At 39.5% G+C, this 12,409-nt stretch overlaps 1 protein-coding gene across 1 annotated transcript in view; it reads right to left on the bottom strand.

Moving 5' to 3' along the window:
• The window catches only part of DOCK10 (dedicator of cytokinesis 10), a 246,400-nt gene that overhangs the window by 9,229 nt on the left and 224,762 nt on the right, over nucleotides 1–12,409 (bottom strand). Inside the window, exons 45-48 of the mRNA XM_081815303.1 lie at nucleotides 11,735–11,944; nucleotides 9,863–9,985; nucleotides 9,612–9,725; nucleotides 2,254–2,400 (exon numbers count right to left, since the gene is read on the bottom strand). Of these exons, the coding sequence (XP_081671429.1) occupies nucleotides 2,254–2,400; nucleotides 9,612–9,725; nucleotides 9,863–9,985; nucleotides 11,735–11,944 (594 nt within the window). The remainder of the gene's footprint in view (nucleotides 1–2,253; nucleotides 2,401–9,611; nucleotides 9,726–9,862; nucleotides 9,986–11,734; nucleotides 11,945–12,409) is intronic.

The raw sequence follows: 12,409 nt of genomic DNA, 5'->3' as shown, positions 1-12,409 counted from the left end.
GTTCTAGAGGGGAGGGGGTTGGGGGGTGGGTTAGCCTGGTGATGGGTATTAAGGAGGGCACGTACTGCATGGAGCACTGGGTGTTATACGCAAACAATGAATCATGGAACACTACATCAAAAACTAATGATGTAATGTATGGTGATTAACACAACCTAATAAAAAAAAGTATTTTGAAACAAGTATTAAAAAAAAAAAGAGATATATCTCTTGGTCCCTCTACAATTCAGCCTTGTATCTAGACTGGGGCCATGGGCTCTGGGCTTGTAATGTGGAAGGAGGTTCTTTGTCTGTTTAGGGGATTAAGTGATTTGCCTATCTAATGAGTGCCAATATCTTTATGTTCAGTTTCTCTAATTCTTTTATCTGCAATAAATCATCCTAGATAGTTTCTTTACTAACTCTGCTTTGGTGAAGACGCTTCTCAAACAGCAAGGAAGGCAGGTTGGGGTCCCCAAGAACACCCAGGGAATGGCTCTTGCTGTTTTTCAAGGGTGGAAGAGATGAGACTCAGCCTCTTTTCTAATGATTTCTGGAAGAATTTTCCAACTTCCTCCAGCTTTCTCCATCTGTTTACCCACTCACTGCCTATCTGATTCCAGAGATTTGAGGAAGCTCGAGAACTTCTTTGTAATGCTCCTAAAAATTATACTGTAAGATGATTGTAGATAGAGGCACTGTAGATGAATACATTGTAAGATAATTGTAACCACTTTACGGATTTAAAAAAACAAAAAGAAAGGAGATTCAGAGTGGCCACTCAGTTTCTCCAAGAGGGATCACCAGCTGATAGGTGGTATTCTGGTGGAATGAAGACTCCAGTGGTCTGACACCAAATTCGACATTTTTCTCATCCCACTAGGAACTCTGTGCTTCCTATTTAGGAGAGCCACCGTGAGGGTGGTTCCAGTTCTGTCCACCTTCATGGGGAAGGGGATTGTACCTTTCCAGCTAAGGGGGAGAATGATGAGCACATTGTCACAACTTCTGCCCAGGCCCAGCAGTCTCAGGCCCAGACCCCTCCAAATACGAATTACGTAAAAGAGGACAGGGGAAAAAGACCTTTTCTTTTGTGGCCAGGAGCAGCCTATGCTCTTGGTCACAAATCAGCTTTTCTGGCTCCCTCGCTCTGCCACCCTCTTCTATCCAACCTGTGTTTCTAAGATCTGCCACGCTCTGAACACACCTCCCCCTTTCATTCCTCCTTGGCATCGCCTGTGCTGAGCTTCTCAGAACGCCCTTTGCTTCCAGCAAACACCTTCTCACTCTGCAATTCCCAGAGCAAACATTCTCTGTGGAGCATTGCCCAGCCAAGAATGAGCTGTTCAGGGAGCCCTGAGCTTTCTCCGTGTGACTTGGACCATGTCTCCTGTGGTACTTCACTGGACTCTATTTAATTAACTGTTTGCATGTATCCTTCTCTTCTTTTTCTTTTTTTTTTTTTTAAGATTATTTATTTATTTGAGAGAGAGAGCAGAATGAGCAAGAGAGAACATGAGTGGGGGGTGGCCAGAGGAAGAGGGAGAAGCAGGCTCCCCGCTAAGCAGGGGGCCCACGCGGAGATCATGACCTGAGACCAAGGCAGACGCTTAACCGACTGAACCACCCAGGTGTCCTGTATCCTTCTCTTCTTAACCCCATGTGAACTATGAGCTCTGAAAGGAAGAGACTCCATGTGTTCTAGCTCCTAGTTCTGGGCCTGGCATGCAGTAGGTACTTGATAAAAGTTGGCTAAATGAATGAAAGCATATTAGAAGATTTGCAGTAATCTAACCAGAGGATGTAAGTCCTTGCTTCATGGAGCCATGAGGAAGTAAAATAAATGTTCGCAGGTTAATACAAGTCTGCCACTGTCACAGAGGACAATTTTAAAATTGGTATGACTCCTGAAGGCCTCCGTGACTGAATAAGTATGTTTTGCTGTTTCTTCCAACTCCAACATTGGGCCCAGTAGCTTTAACCCTTACATTGCTATTCAAATGCAAATAACCTATGGCAGAAGTAGAGAATTCAGTAAATTGTTTCTAAGATTACCTAAAAGTTACTCGAATAAACATGTATAACTTCATTGATAAAAGAAAAAGAAATCACTAATCAACCAGCCAATAAACAAACAAACAAAACATCCAAAATAGTTGAGGTGCTTTACTTTGCACAGTCAGGCAGAAAATGAAAACTTTAACAAATATAGTTAAAAAATAAAAAAAATTAAGTCAATTCCTCACATTTGCGTAAATACTGATTTTCCTTTACCTTGTTGGAATCCTGGATTATCTTCACATTGTCTGCTCCGAATTTATCTGCATAGAGCTTGAGTAGTCTTTGGGAAATCTCAGAGAGGCCTGTCAGCTTAGGCTCTTTATAAATATACTCTTTACCTTCCTCCTCTTCAAAAAAGCCCTATGGGAGAGACGTAAGGAACCACCAACTTTATCAGGGAACTCGAATTGCAAATCACAAACAAAACAAAAACTCTTTACTTAAACAATACATCCAGTCTCTCGTCATCCAAGCCATTGATTAGCACCCTATAAAATTCACAATCAGAGAAAATGTCAAGTAAAGAAAACAAAATCTCATGTTAGAATCAGTCATTAATGGAACACTCCCAACCAGGCCAAAGACCCTTATGAGATAATCTCACACATATTTTCTGTTTGTAGAAATCAGTGGTAAGACCTGCTTGCGTATATTTTGGGAGAAGAATGCCCTCATGTGGCAGCCTGGGGTAGAACACAGAGTCTGGAGTAATTTTTGGCCTTTTTAAATAAGGTTTTCTGCACGTCTTTGAAACTAGCACAGGAAAGTCTGCATGTCATGTAAAGGTATCTAGAGCTATGCATTGCTATGCATCCCGCATCGTGTTAGATGTGAAGGCACCATACTTTGGATCGTTGTCACCACGGAAATGACATATGGTATGCTCCCAAATACTGCTATTTTAAAAATAACTGTAATATGTCTTCAGAGGCCCGATGCAACCATATGCAATTTCATCACTCAGTTGATTTTACTAATAGATCTTTTACATTTTTGCAAAGCTAGGATTGGGATTGAAAATAATAACCATGCCATCATTTTTACGCCACAGGAGCAAATAGGTTTTAGCCTCTGCTAATTGTAGTTGTCTGATTTGAAACCAGGGGAAGGTAGGATTCTATTATCTGAGGATAACTCAGTGAGGCAGTCTTCATAACTCCTTCTTTTTGAAGAGACACAAATGCATCTTTCCTGTGGAATACTTGTGAACTCAGAATACTAGATGAAGTTGGGAGCTAAGAACCCAAGCACATACGGTTTTCTCCTGGCTGCAGAATTTGCCTCATGAAAACAGTTTCGAGGGCCAGGTGAAGATTCTGGAGGTCAGAAAGAATCTTAGCTATACTTTTTTTTTTTGTTTTTATCACTTGTGACTAAAAAAAAATATTCATTATATGTAAAAAAAAAACATGGATAAAGTGCTCTAATCCTATCTTGTTGGCTCATGTGAGGTGATCTAAGAATAATGATCAAAAGGCACATCTGTATGGGGCCTTATACTTGCAAAGTATAAGGTGTGACCACTGCGAGCAGCGTACTTTCTATCATAAGTGGGCGCAACTGAAGACAACAAACAAGGCACGTTCGTCAGCACAGGTCTTGTCAAGCAGGTGGTTGCCTGTTTCCTCGCGCATTTCCTAAATCGACTTTGGGCTTTTTAAAGACGGAGAAGGGTCTTTGTCCAACAACACATATTCAGTGTTTAACACAGTGCTGGTCTTTAGGAACTTCACTCTACATTTGTCGAATGAATACACAGATGAATGGAATAGTTCTCAGAGGGCACACATCTTAAAAGGGTATATTTGCACCAGGTAGAACTGGAAAAGGTTCCACGGATTTTAATCAAGATTTTTTATTGAACAATTTCTTTGAGAATGTTCAAGACCAAACACAGCTGAATATACGAGTGCCCTGACCCCAAACTGCTTGAAGAAGTGACTTGGAGTGTCGAGAGCATGAAAAGCAGCTTGCTGTCACTCCTCAAGCCTTGGTAGGGCTAAATGAGGTCTGGCTCCGTTCCCACAGGACTTCCTGCCTGCCGTGATTTTTCCGTTGCTGCCTTTGTGAAGATTTGTCTGATTCAAGGTCAGAAGTTAGTGGCTAAAATTGACAGACTGACACATGAGAGAGAGACACGGCTTCTGAGGGCATCAACCAGAACCCCCACAGGGCAAGAGCCGTAGCAACATTTACAACTTCCTTTTCGATAAGAAAAACGTCTCCAAGTTCCAGGAAAAGATTTTCTCACCACACTGTGAAAACGAGCACAAAGAGACATTTCGCTGCGAATTTTTTCCTCTCACAAATTTCTGAATCCAGGGTTAGCAGAAAAGGAGAGGTGGGAAGCAGGATTTTCTTGTCATTATTATGACGGCGTGGCCTTGGTCATGAGCCATGACCTTCTTTCATCCCTGCTCCTTGATCTGGAGGATGGGAAATAGTAGAGACTCAGAAATCTAGTGGGAGACCCCAAGAACAGTGCCTGGCACACAGTGGGCCCTTGGTGCGTGTTAGCTGTGACGAGGAGGAGAGCAATAAAGAACATTCTGTGTCACTAGAACGATCTGAGCTCTGACTAACGTGCAGGGAAACAGCTTAACTGAGTGCTGAAGATTACATACCTTCAGTTCCTCTCCCACAGACACTACAATTTTCCTTATTATAAAAGGTCTACTGATGTTGATTTCAGTATTTTGGCAAGTGATTGGTCAGAAAGAAATTGTGATTATTTATCTAGGTAGCCTGGAAATATCAACCTGTTGGGACTATTTTCTAAAATAAGGAGGAAGGAGCTGGAGTAGCAGAATTAAAAATTTACTCGGCTGTCTTCCAGGGATCGTGTAAGAGCTTTGGGAGCCAGATCAATGGCAGCTCTGAAAATATTTGGAATATGCGCCTACCTTTTACCCAGGGAAACTATCAAAGCATAGCCCACTGAGCCACAGGACATTGTCTTAAGTTTTCAATTTCAGCTCTGTCTATGAAATAAATGATTTATAACTAGGGACCCAGGTGATGAAAATCCAGGGGCAGTTTCTGTTTTATTTTAGCCCCAAGGTTATGAGTAGACTGCATTTCAAAGCAATGGGAGATGTGCATTTCCCTTGCTAGTTTGGTTTTCTAAATGTCACTGTACAATGTGATAAATGTTTTGATCAGTCATCGTTTGGAATTAGCACATATTCTAGTTAAACAAGGACTTTGAATCAGTAGAGTTAACATGCACAGATTATGGAACTGGAAGGCAATAGATTATGATAAAAATGCACTTCAGTAAACTGACAACTAAAATCATTGACTCCTTCTTAGATATTTTTGCAGGTTTTTGCAATGCCCCTGAATCATTATTGGGATGTCAAATACAGGGGCCCCTGCCACTATACTTAAGTAATTCGAAATTCACAAACAAAGGAATGCATCCAAGGAGGAACCTTGTGTATAAATGTGGGTCAGAAAGTGTTAATAATGGGCTAAATACTAAGAGAAGAGAAGAGAAGAGAAGCTACAAGAATGCAGAGAAACGTTATATGATTTATATTTTCATATAAATATAAACCTTTCTTTCTATACATAATTTGTATACTCATTATATGTATTGAAATATATATATTTTATATCAATGATTTTCATATAGGTGGGGAGCCAGAAGGATGTATCACAACCCAGAATGGAGAAGGGGTTTTTTTAAACTACACATACACCTTCCCTCCTCCTCTTAATCTCTTTTCTATCAAGATTCTGAGATATATCTACACCCATGTAGGCATGACTGAGAATCATGGACTCGATATCCTTTGGTCAACAGAAGAAAATTTCCTCCAGCCTTTCATTTATTCATTCCAAGAGCATCTGATGTTTTAAGTTATGCAATTGGCATTCACTTGCTTCCTTACATGCTAAATATCAGAGCCTAAGTATTTCATTGATTACAGCTGATGTTTGATCACTACTGTTGTTTCATCACTGTGGAAATGAATACTTGAGGGACACTTTGGAGGGTGCTATATATAGGCTGCTCTGTGTAAAATTCTTTCTATAATCAATGATGCCAGGTATCGCATTAGAAAATTCACACTATGCAAGACTTGCATTTTTAAAGCTCCTGCCATGAAAGAACAGTTTCCAGCCTGTTTTCTGTTGTCTGGCTCATTCAGACATAATATTAACTACTCCTGCCAATACTATGTAATGAAAGCACTATGCACACGGGACACTAAAATATTTACCCAAGGCCTTGTGGAGGCAAAGAGCCTACTGCATATTATATTCCCATGATCTTTGCAACATGATTGCGAGACATGCCAACTTGGATATTAAAGGATGAATTTCACAGAGGCATAACATCATGAAAAAGAAATTATTTCTGACTATGGGGATTATGCTAATCAAGTAATTAAGACTTTATCTTAGATCTTTGGAACCTTCATTCTGCACACATTCAGGGAAATGTTCAAATCTAGTTGGTATTTCTTTATCATCAAGTGTAAAGTGATGTGCACCATCTGCTCCTGTTGCATACTGTAGTTCACACTTTCCATTTGGTGTTCTGGGACAGGTATTTGAATTTAATTTGATGACTGAGGCTCTAAATGGCTGTGTAGGTTAGTTGACCCCCGTTAGTTTTTGTTCAAAGGAGGCTGGGGTTTGAGCTTATAAAGTACCATGCCTAGGCTTGTACTCAGGTCTGCAGATTTAACAAAACACTTTTAAGCTTAGGTTGGAATTTTTAATAAATGACAATCGAGAATACTGGCGGCATGTTAAAAAAAAAAAAAAGCCAAGTGCACAATCAGCACACGTTATTGAGAAATCTGCAAAAAAACCAAAGTTAGGTCATTTGAAAGTAGCTCTTCCCAGTTCTTCCCCCTCGCCCCCCACTCAGTCTATTTAGTACGAGGGTTTTCAAGTATTCTTTTAGTAGGTGAGTTAGGGACCCATGACTCGCATTTTGTAAATGAAGGTAGAAAATCCTGGTGTGGACATGGAGAGGGATTAAAGAATTACAAAAAAGTATGTAGTGGTCAGATGAGCAGAACCGAATGGACAAATAATGTGTGGATAATGAAGGAATTTGTCTTTCCAGCTTAATCAGCAATAATTATGTTGACTTATTGGTGAATCATTTTTGTAGATAAAAAATGACTGAATATAGGCACTTTCACATGGTTCACAAAAGGAAGAAAATTCTTCTGTGTCACAGAGCTCTAGGCACCGGGACGTTATTTCTGCCTTTGCTGGTTTTCCAACATTTCTTATATCAGTTCTTTCTGCATCTTTAGGAGACTTAATCTGCCCTACGGAGTCATGCTTTAGTCCACTGGTCATCTTTTGCGTTGAGCATTAAGACCATCACCACTGAGAAAGCTCAGAGCTTGCCACCAGAGAGAGCCCTGTTTCTCCACAATACATATGTGGAAAGGAGCAAGGTCCTTTCAGGAGCCTGGGAAGGTGTCCATCGATGGCCACTACTCCAACTTCTAAAAATCTGACCACCGTGCCCTTCTTAATCAGCTGCAATTCCCAGTGGTCTGAAATGAGCAGACAATCTCTAATACTAAGCCTACTCTTCACGTACTGCAAATATGTGGTGCTCATATTTATCTGACTGTGTGCACAAGGGTAAGTGTGTTTATGTAGGTTTTCAAACCACATTTACCTTTGTGTAGAATGATAATATACGTGAAAAGTAAATGATACATTTTTGTAATTCAGATAACTGGAATAAATACAATTTAGTTCAAGAAATGCAGGATGACGCCCAAATGAAGGTAAGCAGGATAATCTCACCTTTGTACCAAATGTTGATTTGTACACAAAAAGTTAAGGTTCAGTACACCATACGGAGGGAAGTGTGAGGATTATTAGAGCATGCAAACAGAGAGGGAGAGAAAACTTACCACAGCCTGGAACCATCAAGACCAAAAGAAGAAAAGAGTAAACAACCACATTAAAATCTGGTAGGAAAGCAGTAGGGTTTGTTTCTACCTGTTTAGTATCCCTATATTAGAGACCGGCTGGAGAAACCATCAGGTGGGCAATCTCACTTTCAAGACCGGGCTATTCATGGCAGCTTATTACTTTTTTCATTGGGAGGATAGCCTGAAGGATTGTAGATTTGAATCTTGGTTGGCTGAGTAACCATCTTGTGTGTCTCTTCTCTGGGTCTCAGTTAGCCTGCGGCCATTTCCCCAAAACCCTGTCTTTTCCCCTGCCATCCCTCAATGCCCACATTCCCTTCCCAATGGGGTGTTCTGCCGTTTTTCCTGCTAATGTTTTATCAAGGGCAAATATTGCTTCTTTTCTTCATGATGTTCAAGATACCATTCCCTATCTTCCTCCTCCTCCCCTGAATATTCCCTCATTTTCTCCCCAAAATGTACACTACCACTTCAAATAGTTCCGATTCTTTTCCTGGGACCCCACACATGTCTACATTTAGTCTCTATCTGTGGACCGTCTCTACCCGCTTTGGCTATCTCTGCAATCCTGGTGCAGCAGTGCACATAGGAAAATCTCAGTTGGATTAATTTGTTTATGGTAAGTGGCTAATGGGTGACACTTTTCTTTCCAGGTAGAGAGCAGCTAATCTTTATTAATTCGGAAGTTAGTTTTTAAGCTGCCTTTGGCTATTAGGGGAAAATAGGTATTTTTCAGAAGACTTTAATGGGAAATAATCTAGAATGACCATGCTGGATTTGACTTCTTCAGCTGCCGCCTTCAAACATTCCGAGGAGAAAAAGAAGCTATTGGCAATACTGCTTTATGTGAGTGAGGGCAAGGAAGGGAAATGAGAGAAAACGAGAGGGGTTCCAACTATGAAAATAAAAGGATGAAATGTTCATGCACACAAGTCAGAGTCCGAGGTATGCTGCTGAAATAATGCCTGGGTTTGCTCCACCTAAAGCGCTGCTCAGAGACATTCATAATTAATATAGAATATGTTCACTTAATTTTCCAGCTAATGCTATGGCTTGCTCATATTATTATTCTGGTTCACTGCTAAGGTGGGAAGCTGGGAAAGATAACAGACAGTTATACTGAATCACAACACAGGGGGAAAATATAACATACGGCATTGTGCCTAGAATCAGTGGTAGTTTAGGAGGGGGAAAGAAAATGCGTGATTGTAAAGTCAAAGGGCTTTGACATGGTGGAGGCCCTAGGAAGTCTTTATTTCCCAGAATGCTGTGAATTTCATTTCTTAAAACATGTTCAATTTAATTTCACCTTAACATATGACCTTAAACTATAATTAGATATTTGGGGTTAACTGGGAAGAAGAGGATGCTGAAAAAGAAACGCTCTCTTTCTCCAAGAAGTTAGAAATCACTGGTTTACCTCAATTTGTATTAAGACCCCTAGATTTCTCTGCCCCTTTGTTCCCCAGTTCACTACATTCCCATGGACAAACATACGACTCTCACATCCAGAAAAACCCTCAAATATACCCAGACACACCCACATCCTCTTAATCCCTTGCCATGTGGAGTTTGATGTCTCATAGAGAACGAAAGACAGTTTCATTGTTTAACAGAATGTAGAGGCCACATAGCTTCTGGTGAACTTACCTGCCCATAAAATGCTACACGATAGTAGCGACCAAACAGCCGCTTCTCTGAGTTGACCACCTCTGCAACTTTTAGATATGATCGATGAATGTCATAGTAGAGATCTGATAATTTCTGAAACCATAAATCAAAGGGTTTCATGAAGGTGATGCTGACACAGAAAACAGGGAGTTTTCCCTTTTGAAAATTATAAGTAATTCACCAATTTAAAGCAGGATGTTTTGACCAAGCTCAGGGCTCAGGAAACGTACTTTGAAGTCTCTCTGCTTCTCGAAGACAGCAATGATGGGTTTGTTGACATCAGCGATGAGTTCGTATCGCTCAGACTTCCAAAGAAACTCCACACACATGTAGAGCTGCTCCACCAGGATATTCTGCAATCCCCCAAATCAAATGAGATTTTACATGACTGTGTAAATATGGTGTACTCATTGTGGTTCATCCCTAAAACTTGTTTTCAAAACTGTTACACTGTCAGTTTTCTTTATAGTGGGGTTTCTGTGTTCCCTGTCTTTGTTCTTGGCATTTACACTCATTCTGGAAGCGATGGTGGGGTCTTCTTGGATTCTTCTCTTTCCATCACCAAATTAGTCCTTCAGACTTGCTAATTTGAATCTATGAAATGCCTTCAGCTCTGTCTAGTCCTTTCCATTTTTATGGTCACTGCCTTAGATCAAACCCCTGTTCCTTCACCTCCAGACCCCATAGTGGTCTTCTAGTAATCTGTTTTCCTTCTGGTCCATCTTATGTGCTGTTCTCCAGGAATCCTTCTTTCTAAAATGTAAATCTGGTCATGAGCTCTCCACTGCCCTAAACCTTTGTAGGAACTCCAGTGTCTCTGAACGGCCATCCAAACTCTCTAGCACGACATTGAAGGAGCTCCATGATTAGGCACCAACCTCCCTTTCAGTGCCCCCACCCCTTGTCACTGACTTTGCACTTTGGGTACCCCATCCTGTACCACTCCACTCTCAGAATACTTTTATACCTCCACACATTTACCTGTATGTGGCTACACCTATAAGAACCTTCAAGTCTCATCAATGGCAAGATCCAGTGCAAAAGCCTGGAGAGCTTTCATATATGTCCCATCCATCTACATCCCAACCACTGTCACTTATTTAGTTGTTTCCTTTTAATTGCCTAGATTTATACTTGTTGGGTCTTAGACTGGCTACTCTCCACCCTGAAAAAAGTTTGTCCTTCTCAAGATTCTAAACTCTTTGAAAGTCAGAATTATGTCTTATTTACCTTTGTCCTCCATCCTGAACTCAATGCCTCACATATATTAGTGGTTTAATAAATATTCAGCTGAATCAAATTATATACTCACTAAAAAAAGTGGATAATATTGTTGGAATCTTTTCAACAATGTCTTTGAAGAAAAGATTCTTAAATGTTATTTGAAATAGTTAACATAATAAATATGTACCTGAATTTACTGTTTATTTGCAAGGTATACTAAATTAATATAAATCATATATAAAATTTAATTAAAATTGGCCCCCAGATTTGCTTTCTGCATCCCTTTTTTTCAATCTACATAACATTAAGATTTAAACAGTTAGCTTATGAAATATTTTATTTACTTGAGGGAGCTGTTTTCTTTATCAGAATTATTGTTATGTAATTGCCACTAGAAAGCTTCTTTAGATTAATGAAAAATAACCATGGTTTGCAAATCAAAAGATTTTTTGCAGAAATTAGTGAGCCTTTCTGTTCAAGTGCATTTACAAACAAACTTTCTAATGCATTAAAAAAAGTTGTGACCAGCTCACAAAATTTTCAGCATCCCTTATGATGTTTACCAAAGGACTAATGATTTCATATCTTATAGAAGAGCTGACATTATATATTTGGGAAGTATTATATATATATAGACATTATATAAATAGAGAAGTAAAGTTTAGTTTAAATATTCATTGAAAATTATGCTTTATCAATGGAATTTGAGATCTATTAATCTCAGCTTTTTAGCCTGTCTTTCATTTACCCTAAGTCCTATTCTACAGTAATTTTATTTGATTTATGAATAAGATCTTCTCCTCCATCTTTAGCTTAATGTTAACAGTTCAATGCATCTTTTTACTCAGTTACTGTACACTAGATTATATGGATCTAACCTCATTGTATGGTGTGTCTTGCATTCCTGAATCTTCTTTCATTGCTCCTTCTTCTTTAATATTTGGTGTAATGCTCAGAAAAGCTGGCCAGCCCATAGAGAACATGCCTTGAGAGGACCAAACAAAATGAGACATTATTATTTGAGCCAAATCCTGTTTGGAACAGATAATGCCTTTCTTTATGATGTTACAAGTGGTAATACAATAAAACTCACATAGTCAACGAGATGGGTATATAATGACTGTTGATAAATATTCTCTCCCAGGGCAACCAATGATCCTGTTCTCTAATTTTGTATCATTTTTCAAGTGACACATTTTCTTTTAGAATGTGGCACAGAATTATGGACAGAATACAGAATTTGTAGGTAGACATGGTTCCAGTGTTTTAATTTGGCCAGACTCTTTGAGCCTGTTTCTTCCCATTTGTTAAACTGAAGATGTTAATATCTATTTCAAAGGATAGTTGAAAGAATTCAATACATTAATATTTGAGAAAACACCTGGTATGGTCAGTGCATTATGGAAACAATGTTCATTCCTTGCCAATTTTCACTCTTTTGCATTATCTAAATTTTCCTAGCACTGTGGCTACCAAGATAAAAATAAAAAGATCTGGCTCTACAGATAATATATAAAGACAGTTGATCATGGACAATGTCCCCAGAGGGAGGA

Source organism: Leptonychotes weddellii, chromosome 3 (assembly GCF_054177405.1).
Source record: "Leptonychotes weddellii isolate Sample4059 chromosome 3, ASM5417740v2, whole genome shotgun sequence".
NCBI lineage: Eukaryota > Metazoa > Chordata > Mammalia > Carnivora > Phocidae > Leptonychotes > Leptonychotes weddellii.
Note: the sequence above shows the minus strand (reverse complement) of the source record. Positions and strands in the feature narration are given on the sequence as shown.